Here is a 22,317-nt window from a genome sequence, read left to right on the forward strand (position 1 = left end):
GCCAGCATGTCAGCAGTTATACTTAGTAAATAAAACATTCTTCTCCAACTGACTTGAATTGTGATCTTTCATGTATCAAGTCCCCATAAGTACTTGAATCTGTTTCTGGATTTTCTGTTTTATCCCACTGATTTATTTGTTGTCTTTTCTGTGTCAATATAATATTTTGATTGCAGGAGTAAATTAAGTGGGTTTTAGATCTGTGACATAGCCAAGTCCTAAAACAATAGTAGCTGAGACAAAACAGAATTTTATTTTTCTGTCAGGTGAAATAATTTCAGAGTTAGGTAGCCCAGGGCTAAAATGGTGGCTTCACGTTCATCAGGCCTCCATCTTTCCGCTCCACTGTCCTCGAATTAATCTCCATCCTTACGGTCACCTCATAGTACAAGATGGCTTCTGGAATTCCAGCCATCAGATTCACATTCCATTCCAGGTAGCAGAAAGTAGGAAGAAGAAAGGGCAAATAAAACTTAAAAACAAATAAACAAGAAAAGAGAGTGAAAAGAGAAATGAAACGAAAATGGAAAAAAGAAACAAAAAAATGACTTTTGCAAACCGTTGTCTATCCATTTTTGAAGAGGAGACTTTCTAGAAATCCCAACCACTTTTGCTTAGACTTTAGCCGCATAGCCATATCTTTATTTATTTATTTATTTTTATTTTTATTTTTTATAGCCATATCTTTAAAGGAGGTTGGGAAAGCCTCCTTATAAGTTATATTGTAATATTATTGAGGAAACACATTGCTACCCCATAAATATACAAATTTTGTTACTAAGAAAGGAGTTAGTACTAAGTAAGCACTTAGTAGTGTTTGCCCCAAGTAGCTTTATAGTAACTTCCCAAAACTGTTGAAGCATTTTACTTTTTTTTTTTTTTTGAGACAGGATCTTGCTCTGTTGCCCAGGCTGGAATGCAGTGGTGTGATCAAGCTCGCTGCAGCCACAGTCTCCTGGGTTCAAGTGATCCCCCAACCTCAGTCTTCTAAGTAGCGGGGACTACAGGCCGGCACCACCACACCTGGCTTTTTTTTTTTGTTTTTTGTTTTTGTTTTTGAGACAGTGTCTCACTCTGTTGCCCAGGCTGGAGTGCAGTGGAGTGATCTCAGCTCACTGCAACCTCTGCCTCCCAGATTCAAGCGATTCTTGTGCCTCAGCCTCCCGAGTAGCTGGGATTACAAGCGCCCACCACCACACCCAGCTAATTTTGTATTTTTAGTAGAGATGGGGTTTCACCATGTTGGCCAGGCTGGTCTCAAGCTCCTGACCTCAGGTGACCCACCAGTCTCAGCCTCCCAAAGTGCTGGGATTACAGGCATGAGCCACGACTCCCAGCCTTGGACATATTTCTTGCAACCAGTCACTTTGACCAAATTCTCTTACTAATATTAATGTTTTAGGAGAATCTCAGATTTCCTAGATTATAATAACATTTACAAATAAAAATATATTTTTCCCTTCTTCTCAAATATTGACACTAATCATTTTATTTTCCTGTCTTGGTGCATTGAACGAAACCTTGGAATCGTTGAATCACAGTAGGCATCCTTGCCTTCTTCCTGTTTCTGATGGCACTGGCTTCAGCATGGCCTCCTTTGGTGTGATGGGTGTTATTGGGTTGTGTTAAAAGTGCATAATCTGCACTTTGGGAGGCTGAGGCAGGTGGATCACCCGAGGTCAGGAGTTTGAGACCAGCCTGGCCAACATGGTGAAACCTCGTCTCTACTAAAAATACAAAAAATTAGCCGGGCATGGCCAGGCACGTGACTCACACCTGTAATCCCAGGACTTTGGGAGGTTGAGGCGGGTGGATCACGAGGTCAGGAGTTCGAGACCAGCCTGGCCAACATAGCGAAACCCTGTCTCTACTAAAAATACAAAAATTAGCCAAGTACGATGGCGGGTGCCTGTAATCCCAGCTACTCGGGAGGCTGAGGCAGGAGCATCACTTGAACCAGGGAGGCAGAGGTTGCAGTTAGCCAAGATTATGCCACTACACTCCAGCCTGAGCAACAGCGTGAGATTCTGTCTCAAAAAAAAAAAAAAAAAAAAAAAAAAAAAAAGGCGGGCGCGGTGGCTCAAGCCTGTAATCCCAGCATTTGGGAGGCCGAGACGGGCGGATCACGAGGTCAGAGATCGAGACCATCCTGGCTAACACGGTGAAACCCCGTCTCTACTAAAAATACAAAAAACTAGCCGGGCGAGGTGCGGCGCCTGTAGTCCCAGCTCCTCGGAGGCTGAGGCAGGAGAATGGCGTATACCCGGGAGGCGGAGCTTGCCGTGAGCTGAGATCCGGCCACTGCACTCCAGCCCGGGCGACAGAGCGAGACTCCGTCTCAAAAAAAAAAAAAAAAAAAAAAAAAAAAAAAATTAGCCGAGCGTGGTGTCAGGTGCCTGTAATCCCATCTACTCAAGAGGCTGAGGCAGGAGAATCGCTTGAACCTGGGAGGCGGAGATTGCAGTAAGCTGCGGTTACGCCACTGCACTCCAACCTGGGCAACAGAACAAGACTCTGTCTCATAAAGAGTTCCCCTTTCTTCACATCCTTGCCAACATCAATATTGTTTTTATTCAAACTTTCTTCCTCCCAAATTTTCTTTCTTCCCCATGCTGTTATCTGAAACTAAGGCTTTCTGCATTGTGGGAGGCAACATTTTAAAAACAAAGCTTGGGCCGGGCATGATGACTCACGCCTGTAATGCCAGCACTTTGGGAGGCTGAGGCAGGCAGATCGCCTGAGGTCAGGAGTTCAAGACCAGCCTGGCCAACATGGGAAACCCCATCTCTACTAAAAACACAAAAATTAGCTGGGCATGGTGGCGGGTGCCTGTAATCACAGCTTACTTAGGAGGCTGAAGCAGGAGAATCGCTTGAACCCAAGAGGTGGAGGTTGCAGTGAGCCAAGACTGCACCACTGTACTCCAGCTTGGGTGACAGAGCAAGATTCTGTCTGAAAAAAAATCCAAAGCGCTGAACCTTGAACCTATTAGCAACTGTTTATTGAGTTACTACTATGTCTGAGGCACTGAGTTAGACCCGTGGTGAAGGTGGTGGGAGCTCAGAGGGAATAATAACAGCAGCTGGGATGGGCACCTTGTTGGCCACCTCCCCCAAGTTATCTTTACTCCTTAGGCAGCCCTGTGTGCCATGACTGTTCGCACCCTCCCATAGTTCTCCCTATGGAGGCCAATGTCATCTGCTTAAAATTTAAATCTGATCATGTCAGCATTCCTCGTCCCCTTAGAACCCTGTCAGTGAGTTCCTCTTACTTTTAGGATGAAGATTAAGCCTCTCAACCTGACCCAAGAGGCCTTTTTCTTGTTCTTTTTTTTTTGAGACGGAGTCTCGCTCTGTTGCCCAGCCTGGAGTGCAGTAATGTGATCTCAGCTCACTGCAAACTTCCCCTCCTGAGCTCAAGCAATTCTCCTGCCTCAGCCTCCTAAGTAGCTGGGACTACAGGTGTGCACCACCACATGTGGCTAATTTTTATATTTTCAGTAGAGATGGAGTTTCACCATGTTGGACAGGCTGGTCTCGAATTCCTGACTCAGGTGATCCACCCACCTCGGCCTCCCAAAGTGCTGGGATTACAGGCATGAGCCACCACACCCAGCCACTATTAAATCCATTTCTATAGGAACGTGTGTATGTGTGTGTGTGTAAGTATGTGGGTGTCATGGATGTACCTTAGTACATGTATCTTCAAGGGTATAAATTCATGCCTGACAGAAATGGGAGATGGGAGATGTTCAGAGGTGGAAGGGAGAGTAGGCTGAGAGGAATATTCACTTGTATATCTGATAACAGAAAACAACTCGCATTCAGGCATTGTTCTACCTCTTTTAAGACTAGTTTTCACAACAACCTTATGTGGTAGGTTCTATTATGATGCCCATGTTGCCGGGCGCGGTGGCTCAAGCCTGTAATCCCAGCACTCTGTGAGGCCGAGACGGGCGGATCACGAGGTCAGGAGATCGAGACCATCCTGGCTAACACGGTGAAACCCCGTCTCTACTAAAAAATACAAAAAAATCTAGCCGGGTGAGGTGGCGGGTGCCTGTAGTCCCAGCTACTCGGGAGGCTGAGGCAGGAGAATGGTGTAAATCCCGGAGGCGGAGCTTGCAGTGAGCTGAGATCCGGCCACTGCACTCCAGCCCAGGAGACAGAGCGAGACTCCGTCTCAAAAAAAAAAAAAAAAAGATGCCCATGTTACAAATGGATAAACTGAGGCACAGAGAGGTTAAGTAACTTGCCCAGGATCACAAAGTCAGTAAGTGGCAGAGCTGAGATTCAAACCAAAGGAGCAGTTTCCACAGTCCTGCTTCTTAACCAATATGCTACACTGCCTATGTTTCTGGATTCTTTGGGGAAAAAAAAAAAAGTTTTTAACAATGAATATACATGCTTTTCAGAATTTAGAAAAAAACCACAAGGTGGTTCAAGCCTGTTATTCCAGCACTTTGCGAGACCAAGGGGGAGGATCTCTTTAGCCCAGGAGTTCTAGACCAGCCTGGGCGACATTGCAAGACCTCACCCCATCTCTATTTTTAAAAATTAGCCCGGGCTTGGTGGCAGGCACCTGTAGTCCTAGCTACTACAGAGGCTGCTGTGGGAGGATCGTTTGAGCCCGGGAGGTCGAGGCTGCAGTGAGCTACGATTGTGCCGCTGCACTCCAGCCTGGGTGCCAGAGCAAGACTTTGTCTCAATCAAATCAATCAACCAGTAAAGAAAAAAATCCCAGTTAATTGAAGGCATTTGCAATAGGGTTTGTGGAAGTTTGTGAAAGTTCACCAGTTCCTAACAATTCCTCTTTCTCCTCCCTCATCCTTTTTCCAACTCCAGGACTCCCCATCCCCACCTCAACCCAGACACACTGGCGAGGAAGGGGTAGGGGGGCACGCTCGCCGCCTCCCTCTCCCCAAAGCCAGGACTGTGCAATTGATCCCAGGCGCGAGCCTGGCATGGCTCCCAGCCGGCAGCGAAGCGAAACATTTGGAAATGGTCCCGATTTTCCGGGTAAGTCCTAGCGTGCACGAACCAAACCTGCGGTGCCTGGGGCAGCTTTGAGCGGGTCGGGTCGGGTCGGCTCCATGGGATAATGGCCCCACCTGCAGGCAGAGAGCTCCGAATGGCTGCCGAGTCACTTTCTCAACAAAAACGGGCTTTTGCTTACTCTTTCCAGAAGGATCTAAGACAGGACTTTCAGCTCTGGAGTTTTGAACTCAGGATCTGTTTCTCCTTCGCGGAAAGAGGAAGGTGGAGGAAAGGCCAGCCCAGGCCGGCGGGGCTACCGCAGGAAGACACCCCTTCCTGGACTCGGGTTCGCAGGAGCCCCCTCGCTCCCCAGAGCCAGAACTGCGCTGCCTGCCACGCTGTTGGGGACAGAAGCCCTCACAGCCTCCCAGAGTCGGGGGCCGTCCCATCTTCCCAGTACACAGGGGCCACAGCCCCAAATCCAAACCAGAGGAAAGACTCTATACCCCAGAGCTTCCCAGGGGCCACCTGTGGTTTAAGTGCTTTATGTGCCGTAACTGTTTTTTTTTTTTTTTTCCTGCAGTCTGTCACCTAGGCTGGAGTGCAGCGGTGAGATCACAGAGCACTGCAGCCTCCAACTCCTGCGTTCAAGCGATTCTCCCACTTCAGCATCCCAAGTAGCTGGAACCACAGGTACAGCCCTCCACGCCCGGCTGGCCGGGGGTCTCCCTATGTTGACCAGGCTGGTCTGGAACTCCTGGGCTCAAACAATCCTCCCGCCTCTGCCTGCCATAGTGCTGGGATTACACATATGAGTCACCAGGGCTGGCCTCAGGTCTTAACTCTGGATCCTCAAAAGGACCTTACAGACGTAGGAAAGAGGCCCCAGGAGGCTGGGCTCCCTTACTTGCTCAGGTCACATGGATAGTCTGGCCTCAGAGCCCAGCTGATATCTACTAAAAGCGACTCCCCAGTCTGCTACAGAAAACAGATAGTTGCCCGCCTCTACTAAAAATACAAAAATTAGCTGGGTGTGGTGGTGCGTGCCTGTAGTCCTATCTACTCTGGAGGCTGAGGCAGGAGAATCGCTTGAACCCGGGAGGCGGAGGTTGCAGTGAGCCAAGATCGCACCACTGCACTCCAGCCTGGAGACAGAGGGAGACTCCGTCTCAAAAAAAGAAAGAAAGAAAGAAAGAGAGAGGGGAAGAAGAAAAAGAAGAAAAAAAGAAAGAGAGAGAGAGAGAGAGAGAGAGAGAGAGAAGAAAGAAAAGAAAGAAGGAGAAAGAAAGAGAAAACAGATAGTAATTCATTGCCTGCAGTCCCTGTTGGTATCAATACCAATTATTTAAATGTGCAGGAAATCCAGCGGAATGAAATCAACACAGTTGTTTATCAGCCCTTCCCCTTAGGATTTGTCAGCTTCCAGTAGGTGGCGCTACTGCATATGGGCTGCCTTTGTATTTTTGCCCATTTCACATATTCATGCCTGTGAACCTGTTAGGAATTCCTTCCTGCCCACCTTGCAAACTTGATTAACCATCTTTTAAAACTAGTCTAAATGCTATCTCCTACCTGAAGCCCTCAGCAGCCCCAACTAGCAGAAATGCTGTCAAGATACTTGTCTCACTGCATGGAAATTACGATTTTCCTGTCTATTGCCTTCTGGATCCAGAAGTGTTTTTTCCAGAGTGCGACACTTCCCAGAATCCACTGGAGAGCCAGCCCCAGGGGCACATCAGGATGGGACAAGTCACATTCTGGAAAAGCTGCCTTGGTGAGTCCAGTAGTCCTCCACCCAGGTGAGACCCACTGCCAAGAAATGGGGTTCCTGGGTTAGCACGATATCTCATCTGTCACATCTCAGTGTCCAGCAGAGGCCGAGTGTTGGAAAAAGGGTGTGGGAAAAGATTGAGTTCACATGGCTCACCTGCTCATTGCATTACGAGTATTTCAGAACAGAGTTTTTCAGTGGGGGCAGAGAGCATGCCCCTGCCTTGGGTGAAAGACTTGGGCATGAGCCTGTCACCTACCAGATCACCATGAGACAGCACGTGACTTTGCGGATGGCCAGGGTTCAGGGTTCGGAAGAGGTCCAAGATCGAGTTGGAGGTGCGGACACTTGCAAACTCGCTCTGGATGTAGGAGCTCACCACCTAAGTGAGAAGAGTCTGCTCAGGGGAATTGAGGGAGCTGGGACCCCACATCCCTGCAGGGAACCCCTTCATCTGTGTGGAGGAGAGCTGGGGTTGAGATCTTTGGTGAGGTGGCTGGCCCTTGTCTCCTCTCCATCCAAGGACTGATGGCACTTGAGGGGCTGTTTCCAGGGTGTTGAGAAGCTCCAACACGAACCCCAACAGTACTCAGGTTCTGTGGTTCTGGAGGGCCTCCCACCCCATTCCTGGTATAGACTTGAAGACTGTGTCAGATAAGAGCAGGGGATCCAAGTGGTACTGCCACTTCCTACTGTATGTTCTCAGGCAAGTTACCTGACCTGTCCCCACTTCAATTTCCTCATTGGCAAAAATAAGACATGAAATGAGGTTACGTACATAAAGCTCTTAGCCTAGTGCCTGGCATGGGGCTTGAGAAATGATGCGTATTGACAATAAATGGTAACTATCTTATAATAAATGGTATTTATGATAGTACTTTTGTTATTGATTTCCCAGTAATTTTACTTTGTGGTTGCTATTTTAATAATTTTAGTTTATTATTTTATTAAAATTTCAACTGGATGTCAAGGTTAATAGGGTTATTTCCTCATTGCAAAGATGGATCAACTGATGAGCAAAGCAGTTAAATTATTTATCCTAAATCACACAGTCATTCAATACCTAGACAACATCTTTCACACATCAGAACTCTGCCTGTACTGTGTATTCCCAGTGTCTACACCTGGATGGCACGTGAGTCCTGGGAAGTTGCTAAATTCTAGTACAACTGGAGGTTGCCAGCAAGACTGAAGACTGTTCCCACCCTTCCTTCCTACCAGCTCGCTCACCTCCTTGGTCAGCCTTTCCCCTTCCTCCTTCCTCCCATTCATTGCAGCCACCTTCTGCAGATTCTGTACAGCTAACTGGGACTTGCCATGCAGGAGGAGCCAGCGGGATGACTCTGGAAGCCACCTGGGATCGAGAGGAGGAAGAAGAAGGATCTGGGGCTGGGTAGAGCTCATTCTGTTCCCCAAACCCAATAGCTCCTTGTCCACCTTCTTTCAGACCCAGAAAAGGTGACCTGTCCTCCTGTCTCTTGCATCAGGAAGTCTGGGGGCCATGCCAGCTTCCCTTTTTTTGCAGCATATCATACAGAGACTCACTGAATAGTATTTAAAGACTACAGAGGACTTGGCCAGGCACGGTGGCTCACATCTGTAATCCCAGCACTTTGGGAGGCCCAGGAGGGTAGATCAACTGAGGTCAGGAGTTCAAGACCAGCCCGACCAACATAATGAAACCCCGTCTCTACTAAAAATACAAAAAAAAAACTAGCCAGGCATGGTGGTGTGTGCCTGTAATCACAGCTACTCCGGAGGCTGAGACAGGAGAATCACTTGAACCTGGGAGGTGGATGTTGCAGAGCCGAGATCGCTCCACTGTACTCTAGCCTGGGCAACAGAGAGAGACTCCATCTCAAAAACAAAACAAAACAAAAAACAAACAAAAACTACAGAGGACTTAGGATTTCAACAGACCCACGGTTTTTCTTTTTTTAGGCAGAGTCTCACTCTGTCGCCCAGGGTGGAGTGCAGTGGCGCAATCTCGGCTCAGTGCAACTTCCGCCTCCCGGATTGAAGTGATTCGCCTGCCTCAGCCTCCCGAGTAGCTGGGATTACGGCACCTACCACCATGCCCGGCTAATTTTATTTAATTAATTAATTTATTTATTTTTAGAGATGGGGTTTCACCATGTTGGCCAGGCTGGTCTCAAACTCCTGACCTTAAGTGATCTGCCTGCTTCAGTCTCCCAAAGTGCTAGGATTACAGGTGTGAGCCACCGCACCTGTCCCAGACCCGGTTTTGAATCTGGTTCTGACCCCAGCTGTGTGGCCTTGAGTGCGTCATGGGCCCTCTCTGTAATGAGGCTGTGCCTCATTACCCTCTTATAAATGCCCAGTTATATTCTTTTTTTTTTTTTTTTTTTGAGACAGAGTCTTGCTCTGTTGCCCAGGCTGGAGTGCAGTGGCTGGATCTCAGCTCACTGCAAGCTCCGCCTCCCGGGTTTACGCCATTCTCTTGCCTCAGCCTCCGGAGTAGCTGGGACTATAGGCGCCCGCCACCTCGCCCGGCTAGTTTTTTGTATTTTTAGTAGAGACGGGGTTTCACCACGTTAGCCAGGATGGTCTCGATCTCCTGACCTCGTGATCCGCCTGTCTCGGCCTCCCAAAGTGCTGGGATTACAGGCTTGAGCCACCGCGCCCGGCCTATATTCTTATAACTTTATAAGTACTTAGAGTACTTATAAAATGTTGAGGGATGTGAAGGAGTTGATGAAGGCAAAGGCTCTTGGGATGTTCCAGGGCGCCACACTAATGCAGGGGATTTTACCAGAGTGTCCCAGTAGCCATTCGTGAGGACTTGAGAGCTTGCAGCCTTCACGAATGCCTGCCATCCTTCGTGTCCCACGTCAAGTCCAACAAGTCCTGGTCACTGCACATCCCAACCTCTCACAGGGCCAGGTGAAGACTTGGCCACACAGGTGGACCCTCCCCCACCCCACTCTGTTCAGGACATACCAAGAATAGAGGAAAAAGATCAGGAAAGGAGCAGAGACGGCAAACTGCAGGCACCGCCAGGGGCAAATCAGGTAGGCTATCCCCGCCAGGATGAGCTGGCCCAGGGTGAAGGAGTACCCCAGCAAGATACCTGCCACGGTCCGGCCCCGGGTGGGCATCCACTCCACAACTGGGGAGAAAACAGTGACATGCAGTGGCATTCACCACATGTGGTTAATTCACCATACCCCCCTTATGATTCTGACAGCTTAAACTCATTCCGGAGACCTGCTGAGACACAGGCAAAGGTGTCCTTACTGCACTCCAGATAAATTCTAAGTGGATCAAAGAACTCAACAAACAATAAAACCACAACAATGCCGGAAGAAATCAGGGGAGATTATTTTACAATCTTAGAGTAGGGAAAGGCTTTTCCAAGGACATCACAAAACCCAGAGGCAATAAAAGGGGAGGTTGACTAACTTGGAGTTGTAAAAATAAAAAATATCTGCATTGGAATAACACAAAACAAAACACCATAAGTCAAGTCAAAAAAATTCAACAAAAAACGTAAAAATATAGTTGTAACCCAACTAACAGATAAAGGATTAATTTTGGGCTGGGCGCGGTGGCTCACTCCTGTAATCCCAGCACTTTGAGAGGCTGAGGTGGGTGAATCATCTGAGGTCAGGAGTTTGAGACAAGCCTGGACAACATGGCGAAACCCTGTCTCTACTAAAAATACAAAAATTAGCTGGGCATGGTGGTGTGTGCCTGTCATCTCAGCTACTCGAGTGGCTGAGGCACGAGAATCACTTGAACCTGGGAGGTGAAGGTTGCAGTGAGCTGAAATTAATTGGACCGCTACACTCCAGCCTGAGTGACAGAGCTAGACTCTGTCTCAAAAAATAAAAAAAGAAAGAAAGAAGAAAGACTAATTTCCCTAATACTGGAAGAGTTTTCACAAATCAATTAGAAAACAGCCAACAAGCTAAAAGGAAAATGGGCACAGGTGCTCAACCCCATGCAAAGACAGAAAACACTAATTTTTGTAAATAGCAAAACTTGGAACAACCTGAATGTCCATCTACAGGGTACTGGTTAAATAATGACGACACACCCTTACGAGGCAGCTGTAACGAATTAATGAGGAAGCTTCTTCCCAGTGGGCAAGAAGCCCATGCGTCCAGCCCTTCAGCAAATCCTTCAGAATTGAGCCAGAATCTGAGCTCTCCTCACTGCCTTCACTGCTGCCACCGTGGCCCAGCTCAACCTGGTCTCTTGCTTGATGACAGCAGTAGCCCCTTAACCGGCCTCCCTGCTTCTGTCCTGGTGTCACATGGCAGCCAGATAAATCTTATCAGATCTCAAATTCTAAATCAGGTCAGGTGTCTCCCTGGTCAAAATCCTCCAGTGGCTCTTGTCTCATTCAGAGGCAAAGCCAGAGTCCTAGAACGCTGGCCACAAGGTCCTGCAGAACTGCCCTCCCCGAACTCATCTGTCGCCCACCTCCCAACTCTGCTTCAGCCACAGGGCCCTCCTTGCTCTCCACCCTGGCACACTTTCCCTGGCAGGGCCTCTGCCTGGCAGTTCCCTCTGCCTGGAATGTTCTACCCCAGAAACCTGCAGGGCTCATTCCCTCAACTCCTTCCAGTTTTGCTCAAAACGACCCCTTTTCAGTGCAGTCTTTCCCAAACCACACTAATTAAAACTGCACACCCCTCTCCTCCAACCCGCCCATTCTTTGTGGGGTTTTTTCTTTGTTTTATTGAGGCAGAGTCTCGCTCTGTCACCCAGGCTGGAGTGCAGTGGTGCGATCTCGGCTCACAGCAACCTCTGCCTCCCGGGTCAAGCAATTCTCTTGCCTCAGTCACCCGAGTAGCTGGGATTACAGGCGCCCGCCACCATGCCCGGCTAGTTGTATTTGTAGTAGAGACAGGGTTTTACCATGTTGGCCAGGCTGGTCTCAAACTCCTGATCTCAGAGGATCTACCCGCCTTGGCCTCCCAAAGTGCTGGGATTACAGGCATGAGCCACCATGCCCGGGCAACCTGGCCATTTTTCCCCCCTTTCCAGGCTTCGGTTTTCCTCTGTAGCACTTACTGTCTTCGAACAAACTATACGATTTGTTATGCGTGGTGGTGATATCGCCCCTCGCTGGAACATGGGCCCCAAGGAGCGGGGCTTTGCTGTGTTCACCGCAACCTCTAGAGCCTCTCCTGGCACTAGGAGGTCCTCTATCAGGCAGTGGACCAGTGACAACTTGGTTAAGTGGAAGAATCAAGATACAGAACAGTGTGCACAGGAACAAACATGAGGGGAGGCATATATATATACATAGGCGGGGGGTCACTACACTTGTGTGACCCGAGGCAGGGCACGGCCTGTGGTGGGAGCTCCAGGGCACTTGACAGAATCTCTGCAAAGTCATCTTTACAGGCTAAGATGTCCTAAGACAGCGCCCGTCCTCTCTAGCCTCAGGAGGTTTTAAGAGGCTGGGCAGTCTCTGATGCGTGTGCGTGCGTGTGTATGTGTGTGTGTGTGTGTGTCTGTATGTGTCTGTGTAGGTGTTAGAGCCCATTCCAGCATGAAGTGGACCTCGGACACCTGTTTCAAGCCATGGCCGGATGCCCACCCTGCAGAGTGAGCTGTGTAGGCTGGGATTTGCTGAGATCCCACTTTGTGCTGGGAGAGGGAGGGGAGGTCAGGTGTGCTGGCCTGGTGCGTGCTGGTTCTCCGGTCCCAAGATTTCTCCCTGACCCCTGATATAAAAGACCCATCCTGTCTTTGCACAGCTGATGGTGGCAGCAGTTTCCGCGCTCAGTGATGTCCCCAGGAGCAAGCTAAGTGTTAAAATGAAGCATAGGTGGGTGACAGGCCTGTGTCCTGGGTGGGCTTCCTACTGCCCTGCAATGCTTTCTCCAAGGACCACCCAGGGGCTGCCCAGAACCAGGCCAGAGTGAGGACTGAGTCTGCCATTTATTACTTGGGGGCACAACACTCCAAGCTGGCATTAGGAGCCAGGTCTCCACCATGAAGCTGGGGAATCACCAGCCTTTTTAGAGTCACACAATTTCAGGGCTGGCTGCAGCCCTGGGGACGGTCATGGCTCACTCCCCTCCTGTGGCCCTGTGGCCTCTGTGTCCCCACACTAAGCCTGGAGACAATAGGTGCTTAGTAAGTGGTTATTGTTGGCTAATTCACAAATAAAATAAACCTAACCCTCTCAGTTTACAGATGAGTACACTAAAGCCCAGACCTGGGAAAGGCCATCCAGGGACTCCCCACCCACAGCCAGCAGGGCCACCACTACCCAGGAGCCCAGGTCCCCCAAGTCCAGAACTCTGGTGGGAGGCTTTGAGATGAGGTTGCTGGATGAGAATCCCAACAAAACAACATGAGAAAAATGTCCAATGACCCTGGACGTTGCCATCCCTGTGTCCCCCTGCCCCCCTGCCCCCCACCCGCCCCACTCTTTCAGGATCCCCAGTCCTTCTCGTCCTCTCCTCGGCTGGACTCACCCAGGGAGAGGGAGTTGAGGATGATGCCAGAGAAGGTCATGCCCATCAGGAACCAGAAGATGCAGTAGGCACTGAAGGAGCTGAAATACTCTGTGGCGGCCCCCGAAGCTGCCAGCTGCAGGTAGGACCAGACCAGGGGGGACTTGCCGCCCAGCCTGAGTCCAGAGAATGGGCACAGGCATTAGGGTTTTCAGAGGCAGCAGCAGCATCCCCCAAGGAACAAATTGGCAGCCCATGCCTGCCCCTTCCACCCGAGCAGGGGCGTTATCAAGGCAGTCATGTCACGGGGAAGATGGGGTGCCCCACGAAAGCCACCCCTCCAAAACAGAAACTTGAAACTGCTGGGACCCAGGCTTCGTGGCAGAGGTTGGTCACAGACAAAGGGACATAGTGTAGAAGGAAGTTGGCAAGGAGATTTAGTCCAGGTTCAAGGAAAGGCAGGGATTCTACAAAGCCCCAGAGGGGCATGTGGCAGGTGGGGAGAGGTCACCTGAGCACTGTTCTGGCTAGAGGGAGGCCTCGAACCAGAACTCCCAGTGGGTGAGCCCTTGGCCAGTCCCCAGTGTGGGAGCAGGAGCCAGGGTTGAGTCTTTACGTGGACTAGAGGGTTGCCATGCCACAGAGGGACCCAAGGACAGGATGGCAGGGTTATTTGCCCTATTTGCAAATGAGGGTCCACGGCCAGAGTGCACAACCCCAATTTGGCCAGGAAGGAAGCAGGCCAAGAAGGGAGGCAGCTTTTGTTCTCCACACACCCCATGACCCACTCGCTCACTCATTCACCCACCCACTCACCCACTCACTCACTCACCCACCCACTCACCCACTCACTCACCCACCCACTCACTCACCCACTCACTCACCCACTCACTCACCCACCCACCCACTCACTCATCCACCCACTCACTCATCCACCCACTCACACGCCTACTCACTCACCCACTCACCCACCCACACACCCACCCACTCACCCACTCACACACCCACCCACTCACCCACTCACACACCCACCCACTCACCCACTCACTCACCCACCCACCCACGCACTCACCCACTCACTCACCCCCTCACTCATTTTTTCATGCATTCTTTCATTCACTCATTCATTGTGACACAATGTTCATTGATCATTAATCACCTCTAAGTGACAGGCCTGAGTTGAGGGCTGGTGACAAACGAGACACTCTGGATAAGACACAAGCTCACATGTAGAAAGACCAGGATGTGTCATGACATGGTGTGATGAGGGCCTGAGGTGTGTGGCACAGGGAGCCATCTATACTCCAGAGTGTGGGGTGGAGTCCGGGAAGACTCCCCAAACCTGAACTGAGAGAAGAAGGGCAGAGGAGAAGGGAGAGGGGAGAGAGAGCGAAGAGGAGGAAGGGGAAAGAGGTGCAGAGAGAGAGAGACGTGGGAGCCAACTTCAGAGCCATGAGCTGGCTGCACATCGCCGTCTGTCAATAGGGGTCAGTTAGGCCGGGCGCAGTGCTCACACCTGTAATCCCAGCACTTTAGGAGGTAGAAGGAGGAAGATTGCTTGAGCCCAGGAGTTTGAGACCAGCCTGGGCAACATAGTGAGAGACTCCATCTCTACTAAAAAAAAACAATTTTTTTTTTTTTTTTTTTGAGGCGGAGTCTCGCTCTGTCGCCCGGACTGGAGTGCAGTGGCCGGATCTCAGCTCACTGCAAGCTCCGCCTCCCGGGTTTACGCCATTCTCCTGCCTCAGCCTCCCGAGTAGCTGGGACTACAGGCGCCCGCCGCCTCGCCCGGCTAGTTTTTGTATTTTTAGTAGAGACGGGGTTTCACCGTGTTCGCCAGGATGGTCTCGATCTCCTGACCTCGTGATCCGCCCGTCTCAGCCTCCCAAAGTGCTGGGATTACAGGCTTGAGCCACCGCGCCCGGCAACAATTTTTTTTTTAATTAGCTGGGTGTGTTGGTGGGTGCCTGTAGTCCCAGCTACTGGGGAGGCTGAGTCAGGAGGATCGTTTGAGCCCAGAAGGTCGAGGCTGCAGAGAGCTATGTTCGTACCTCAGCACTACAGCCTGGGTGACAGAGCGAGACCTCACCCTAAAAAATAAGGGGGAGCAAGTTAGGGTTTTTACTGGCTCATACATACAGTGGGATGTAGTGTAAAGACTAGGAGGGATGGGACAGCTCTTTCTGAAGAAATAGGAGAGGAGGCCTCCAAAGTGAAGAAAAAGCTGGGTACAGGACCATGTGGGGTGTGTGCCAGCATTTGCAAAAAAAAAAAAAGGATGGCTAGGCCTGTCACCTCAGCTACTTGGGAGACAGAGGCAGGAGAATTGCTTAAGCCTAGAAGTTTGAGACCAGCCTGGGCAATGTAGTGAGACCTCATCTCAAAGGAAAAAATGGGGGGACATAAGAAGAAAACAAATACAAAACAGGAAAATAAAAATGGGGGAATAGAACATATACACCCACTTGCTTGACTGCATAGAATCATAAAATATCTCTGGTAAAAGACATAGAAACCAGACTGCCCTCTGGGGATTACTGCAGGGAGGGGCAGCGGCAGGAAAGGGGTGATCCCCAGCATTCTCTTCTGTGCCTTTTGGGATTTGAAGCCATGTGAATGTACTACATGTATTATCTGTTTAAAATGCACAAATCAACTGTAACAAAGAAAAATGAATGCAGAGGCCTAGGCTTTCTGGGCCGCACTGGGTGGCTGGGGCACTTATCCCCACGGGCTCACCTGTCTGCCAGGCTGCCAAACACGGCAGCCCCCACCAGCACCCCGGCCATGTAGACAGATTGTGCCAGGTCTCGGAGAGTACGGGCCTCACACACCAGATCCCACTGCAGGGAAGACGTGAGCGCTTCAGACTGGGCCTCGGCAGCAGCCCCCTCACACGCCCCCAGCCCCTTCTGACCTCCATCACGATGGTGGATGGGAAAACACTGTGGTTATAGACCCAGCCGTCCTTGCAGCCCTCTGTGGCCGCGTCCGGGCCGGAGGAGTTGGGGCTCAGCAGGGCCCACTGAGGCTTGGTGAAGTGCCGGCAGGGCTCAGGGGCCCCAAGCTGGTCCAGGGGTACGGTGGCCCTCAGCCAGGCCCCCGAGTCATTGATGGAGGCCTCAGTATGGTTGGCAGGGCCCCGGCAGTGGTGCGGGGGGACAGCGGCCGTGAAGTTCTGCAGGAAGTTGTGGCGGGCCAGCAGGCCGCAAGGCAGCAACAGCAGGGCCCTGTGGATGAGCTGGAAGCGGCCCATGCCGCCCAGAGTGTCCAGCAGGTCTGTGAAGGCCATGGCCATAGGCCTGACCTGAGGCCCAGCCTGCCTGGCTTTATGTAGAGAGGCTGGGGAGGGGCCCTGGGAGTGGGAGGAACAGACCAGGGGTGAGGACTGCAGACATCCTGTGCACCCTGTGTCAGAGGGCTCAGGTTACACCCCATAGGAGGGTTCAGGTGTCCCCACATCTGCAGGGCTCCCCTCCCCCATGCCCTTTCTCTACGTCTCTCCATCTCTCACCCTGAGGGCCGAGTCACAGCCCACCACCCAGATCCGCAGGTCCAGCCGCCCTGCCCACTGCTCTCACCGGCAGGACCTCAGCAGTGAACAGAGCACCGTCACGGTCCCTTTCCTCCAGAGGACACCGAGGCATGTTTGGAAGCCCCGATTCCAATCTTGGCACATGGGACACAGTCCCTGTCACTAGGCTCCAAATCGCAGCTGGAGCCTTAAGTGCTGAGAGTTCAGAATAATGGGGTGCAGTGGTTACAGCTGCTTACCCTTCCCCACTTCCCAAGAAGGCAGGGACTTGGCTGCACAGGTGACACTTGGGAAAAAGCCCTTTTAAAATGCCCAAATAGGCCAGGCGTGGTGGCTCATACCTGTAATCCCAGCACTTTGGGAGGCTGAGGCAGGTGGATCACCTGAGGTCGGGAGTTCTAGACCAGCCTGGCCAACATGGTAAAACCGTCTCTACTACAAATACAAAAGTTAGCCAGGCGTGGTGGCGGGCACCTGTAATCCCAGCTGCTTGGGAGGCTGAGGCAGGAGACTCGCTTGAACCTGGGAGGCGGAGGTTGCAGTGAGCCGAGATCACACCACTGCACTCCAGCCTGGGTAACAAAAGAGAAACTCCGTCAGAAAGAAAGACAGAAAGAGAGAAGGAGAGGAAAGAAAGAAAGGAAAGCAAGCCCAAATAGGGCAGTCAGGAGGAAGCCCTGCTCTTCCCACTCCCACCTCAGTGACTCAGAGGTTTTGAGAGGTTAGGGCCCCAGGTCATCCAGACTCTGGTGTTCCCATCCCCTCATCAAATACAACCCAATCCGGAGAGCAAGTAAGGGTTTGAGCAAGATGGCGGGGCCCTGCACACTCTCCCGCCCTCCAGCCCCTCACACACCCACCCAGGCACCAGGAAGAGCTGAGCCACTGCCCTCACTGCTGAAGACCCTGAGCCCAACAGGACCTGGACTCCCAGTGAGGAGGTGACAAGGGCAAAATGTAAGCTCAAGACAGCAGCGTGCGGGCAGCCTGCCCCATGGGGCACACAGGGGCCTCCACCTCCATCTCTGCCCCAACACTGGGGCCCACAGTAGCTGACAGCATCCCACCCCCACCCTCCCCCACCTTGGCCTCTGCTCTGCATTTGCAGCTTCGCCCCATGCCCTCTTCCTTCCCCCAAGTCACTCTTATCTCTGGTAAGAAAATCCCAGATCCCGGAAGGGCCTGGAGGGGCTTATATAAGTGCAGGTGTCTGGGTCACAGGGGCTCCCCACAGAAGGACTTGAAGGCAGCTCTGTGCTCTGGGGAGCTCCCTGGGGGACCGGGTGTGTGCTAAGTAGAGGTTTGAGTTTCAGCCAGAGCCTCACCTTAATGGGCTGAAGTGTGCAAGAAAGGTAGGGGTCAGGCCTCCTGGGCAGCGGGGGAGGGCATGTAGGATCAGCAGTCATGTGGGACCTCAGCTGTGTGGCCCCGTCCCTGCAGCTGGGGCCCCTCCTTCCCAACCTCCCAGGGCCAAGGGTAGCCTTGCCCAGATACCCAGTACTCCAGTAGGGGTTCAGGCTTCAGGTCAAGGGGAAAGAGATGGAAGGGTTGGAGAGGAGGGGTGAGCTGAGGCCACAAGCTGCCCCCGTGGGCCGGGGCCTGCAGGTGCCCTCCAGGCGGCAGACTGGGGATAAACAAGTCACAGACAGATGTGGGGCCTTTTCCTTTATTATTTGGGGTTCCTCTATATGGAACATGGGACCTCCCCACTCCAAGCCTAGTGCCTCTGGCACCCCCATAACCAGTACACAAGTCCCTGAAGAGTCCCCTTTAAAATCACTAATATAAAAAAGGAGCGAAGGAGGGAAGGCCGACCGCCCACAGATTGGGCAGCTCCTGGTCGGCAACAGGGCCAGGGAGGGACAGAGGGGGCACTGGCTTTGGCACAGGAAGGCACAGGCGTTCCCAGCCCCGGGGCCTCCCCGAGCCAGGAGGCGGCTCCACACGCCTGGACTGCAGACCGTGTAGAGCTAGTGGTTACAGTTTACAGTCTGCAGGCCAGGCCGGCCGGTGCTGCTGAGTGGGTGGCCTCTGAAGTAAGGAGAGGGGACACATCAGGATGCTGGGGAAACCTGGGGCTGTCCCCAGGCAGGAACAAGCAAAAGCTGCCTTCCCGGCTTGGCAATGGGAGGGGCTCAGGGAGTCCATCCCGAGCCCATAGCTGGCGCAGGCAGGGGCCACACAGCTCTGCCCAGAGCAGATGAACGATGGTGGCTGGGAGGAGAGGGGACAGGAGGACGAGGCTGCCTCTCTGCTCCAAGGAAGGCACTTGCAGCTGGCGTGGCCTGGTGTGGTGTGGCAGGAGGCATGGCTTGGCAGACGAGGAGGGAGGGGAGCACGGCAAGGGGGACCGAGTCCCTGCCTCATGCAAACATGGTCAGCTGCAACCACTGCGGGAGAGCAGACAGGTCAGCCGGGGCCGCAGAAATGGCTGCCTGGCTTCTTCCCCACCCAAGCCCCAGGTCCAGCCCCCAACTCCACGGCTCAGGAGCCACCTCAGGGACCTCATGAAGCAGCTACTTTCTTACCTCCTCCACCCCCAGGAAACCAGAGTGCTGCTCCCATAGAGGCCTCCAAAGGCCTGGGTCTCCCCTCCTGCTCCTTTCCCAGAATCCAGACACCCCCACCCCAGCCTTTCAGGACTCGGGTGGCCCAGCCTTCAGGGTTGCCTCTGGGGCTCAGGCTCATTTCCAGGAAAGGACAGGAAACACTGGCCAGACAAGAAAACTCGATCGCCTGGACCTCTTCCCCCACCATGGGCCCGGGGAGGTTCCCACCTTAAACAAGTCAAATGTCACGACTCCATCCAGATCTGTGTCCAGAGTCTTGAAAAATCCTGTGTGTTCAAGAAAAGGTGATACAGGGCTGAAAACTCAGTGGGACATTCACGCAGGGCCAGGGCTGGCCCCCTTCCTGTCTGGTCCCTCTCTATCTTCCCACAGTACCCCAAGCTGACACCCCTTGAAGCTGGCAAGCTTCACCCCTTCCTGCTGCCTGAGAAGCTACCATCAACTCCCTCCCTCCCCAACTCTCCTGGCACTCAGCCAGGGCCCCCCAAACCCAGAACCAGGCCTCGCTGGCACACATCCACAGCACTGGCCTGTATCTGCTAATTCACCCATCTGTCATTCCCCCCAGCTCCTTGGTGACGCGTTTGGGACGGAGCTGGACACTCACGGAACATGGTCTCTAGCCGCACCAGGCAGCACACGAAATTGTCAAAGTCGACCGCCAGGTCGGGCTCCGAGTAGCGGGTGATGATGAGCTCATAAAGCTTTTTGTTGAGCTTGAAGCCTGGTCCAGGAGAGTGAGTGAAGGTCAGGGAGGCGCAGCCCCTGCCCAACAGGATGGGGGAGGGGTTGAGTCCCCAGGACGGGGCTGGAGCTAGGCAGGGTGCTTGCAGCCTCTTCTTCTCCAGAAGGGGCAGGAAGGCCTCCTGGGCAGGGCCAGTAGCTGTGAGGGGCTGGGCAAGTGAGTGCCAGTCTCTGGGCGCAGGTCATGCCAGGGAATCAGGAGCAGGCCAGTGAGGGCTCAGGGGTCCAGCTTAGTTTGTGCTGAATGCCCTGGCCTCGTGCTTAAGTGGGCTGGTGTGGGTGAGCCCTGCATCTCCCTCACTGGAGGCTCTGCCGCCTGGCTCTGCCCACTTCTGGCTGTGAGGCCTGAGGTCAGTCACTTTCCTTCTCTGCGCTTCTCTTTTGTCATGTGCACAGTGGGGATGGTAAAAGACCCTAGCCTCGTTAGGCTGCAGAGAGGAAGGAAGGAAGGAAACCCAGTAACGCACTTAGCTCAGTAACTGCGGGGAAAAGGACAAGATGGCTGTTACCACGTCACCACCAGCACCGCAGGGACAAGGGCCTGGGGCATAGGAGCAGTGGGGCTACCTGTCCCAGGCCCCACAGGTGCCATCAGCCCTGGGGTCTCACCTGCCGACTCGATGGCCATCCGCATCTCATAGGCACTCATGCTGCCCGACTTGTCCAGGTCAAACTTCCGGAAGATGGACTGGGGTGGGGGCAGAGGGTGAGGGCCAGGCTGAGTCACCCGGCCCTTCCTGCCTGCCCGGCCCGCACCTACACGACTGAGGTGAGTGGGGACAACCTACTAGGTAATTCCGGATGCGGTTCCACAGGATGTTGAACTCCACCAGGCCCAGCTTCCCATTGCCATCACGCTGGGTGGCCGTTAAGAAGGAAATTCTACCACTTAGACCAGGCATGGGAGAGAGTGGGCAACTGTGCGGAAGGGGAGACGGCCGCAGAGCCAGCAAGCCGACTTGGGGTTGGGTGAGGAGAAGCAGCAAAAGCCACACACAGTCAGCCCACAGCCGGTCTTGCATCGTTCTGAGCTGGGCTGCAGTGGAGTGGGCTGGGGAGGGGTCAGAAACAGCACCAGCCTCAGGGTCAATGGAGACCCAGGTCTTGCTCCACCTTTCACTTGACACAGGTCTGTGCCTCAGTTTCTCCCTCCCAACCAACAGGAAGATGTCCAGGGAGGTATCTGAGCATGAGGCACTGTGTGTGTGTCCACACTTCACATGGCTCTGTCCCGTTCTCTGCATTGTCCTGGGACAGTTTTCCCAGCACGGATACCTCCACCCAAAACCCCACTCAGGAGACAAAAGCAAATGGAAGGATACATCCATGAGGTTCACCATGCTGCGGCACGACTCTAGGCTGAAGCCCTTGGTCCGCAGGTCTTTGTCTGCAAGAAAAACCAATTCCACCATCTCCACCTAGCGAGATTCCTGCACCTGCCCCTACTGGGAGCACGGGGCAGGGTAGAGTCAGGGAAGCACAAATCCTGCCCAGTGGGTGCAATACCTGGCAGAGGAAGTGGGCAGGATTGTTTGTATCATCAGGAAGTACAGGTAAAGCATGTTAGCAATCAAGCCAAAGTCCCAACAGCCACAATTAATCCAAAGTAAAAAGAAACGAGTGTGAAACAGAAAAGCGCAAAATTGGGTAGAAAGATGGGGCAGGGCAGGGCTTGCTGCTAGGAGGGTAGGCAGTGCTTCACTAGCAAGGATAGGAGGAGAGAGGCTCTGGTTAAGGAAACCGTGTGGATGGAGGTCAGTGGCAACAAAGCCGAGGGGAGGGGAGGGGAGGGGAGGGGTGGGGTTGCCAACAGTTGTCTGCACTGGGGAGTAAAGCCAGTCACATGGCTTTTTCCCCAAGCCACTCAGCCTGGTCCAGGAGGCTTTGAGAGGAAGGGTAGACTTTTCCTTGGCACTAAGGTGCTGCTCCTGCTTTTTTTTTTTTTTTTTTTGAGACAGGGTCTTGCTGTGTTGCCCAGGCTGGAGTGCACTGATGTGATCACAGCTCACTGCAGTCTCAACCTCCCTGGGCTCAAGCCATCCTCCCAACTCAGCCTCCTGAGTAGCTGGGACTACAGGTGCACGCCACCAGGCCTGGCTAATTTTTGTACTTTTTTGTAGAGACAGGGTCTCTCCATATAGTCCAGGCTGGTCTTGAACTCCTGGACTGAAGCGACTCCTGCCTCAGCCTCCCAGAATGTTGGGACTACAGGTGTGAGCCACTGTGCCTGGCCAGGCTGTGCGTCTAATCTCACAAAGGCACAGCACCCGAGCACAGGGAT

General features: G+C 52.6%; 2 protein-coding genes across 5 annotated transcripts in view; both read right to left on the minus strand.

Moving 5' to 3' along the window:
- Window positions 1–237: 237 nt before the first annotated feature.
- LOC117079969 (solute carrier family 22 member 20-like) lies at window positions 238–17,113 on the minus strand. The gene is given in 9 exon segments (XM_033204367.1): window positions 238–472; window positions 5,176–5,290; window positions 5,293–5,374; window positions 7,007–7,051; window positions 7,053–7,129; window positions 7,978–8,102; window positions 13,211–13,363; window positions 15,927–16,030; window positions 16,105–17,113. Coding segments are annotated over 8 exon segments (1,053 nt in total). The 5' UTR covers window positions 16,486–17,113; the 3' UTR covers window positions 238–472; window positions 5,176–5,204.
- A 1,248-nt stretch (window positions 17,114–18,361) lies between these two features.
- Window positions 18,362–22,317, minus strand: part of CAPN1 (calpain 1) — a 34,978-nt gene continuing 31,022 nt past the window's right edge. For all 4 annotated transcript variants that reach the window (XM_033207702.1, XM_033207705.1, XM_033207704.1 and 1 more), the window contains exons 17-22: window positions 21,359–21,423; window positions 20,825–20,893; window positions 20,646–20,724; window positions 19,900–20,016; window positions 19,500–19,558; window positions 18,362–19,112 (exon numbers count right to left, since the gene is read on the minus strand). In XM_033207702.1, the coding sequence (XP_033063593.1) occupies window positions 19,086–19,112; window positions 19,500–19,558; window positions 19,900–20,016; window positions 20,646–20,724; window positions 20,825–20,893; window positions 21,359–21,423 (416 nt within the window). In that variant the 3' untranslated portion in view covers window positions 18,362–19,085. The remainder of the gene's footprint in view (window positions 19,113–19,499; window positions 19,559–19,899; window positions 20,017–20,645; window positions 20,725–20,824; window positions 20,894–21,358; window positions 21,424–22,317) is intronic.

This window comes from Trachypithecus francoisi, unplaced genomic scaffold (assembly GCF_009764315.1).
Source record: "Trachypithecus francoisi isolate TF-2019V2 unplaced genomic scaffold, Tfra_2.0 Lachesis_group8, whole genome shotgun sequence".
Classification (NCBI taxonomy): domain Eukaryota; kingdom Metazoa; phylum Chordata; class Mammalia; order Primates; family Cercopithecidae; genus Trachypithecus; species Trachypithecus francoisi.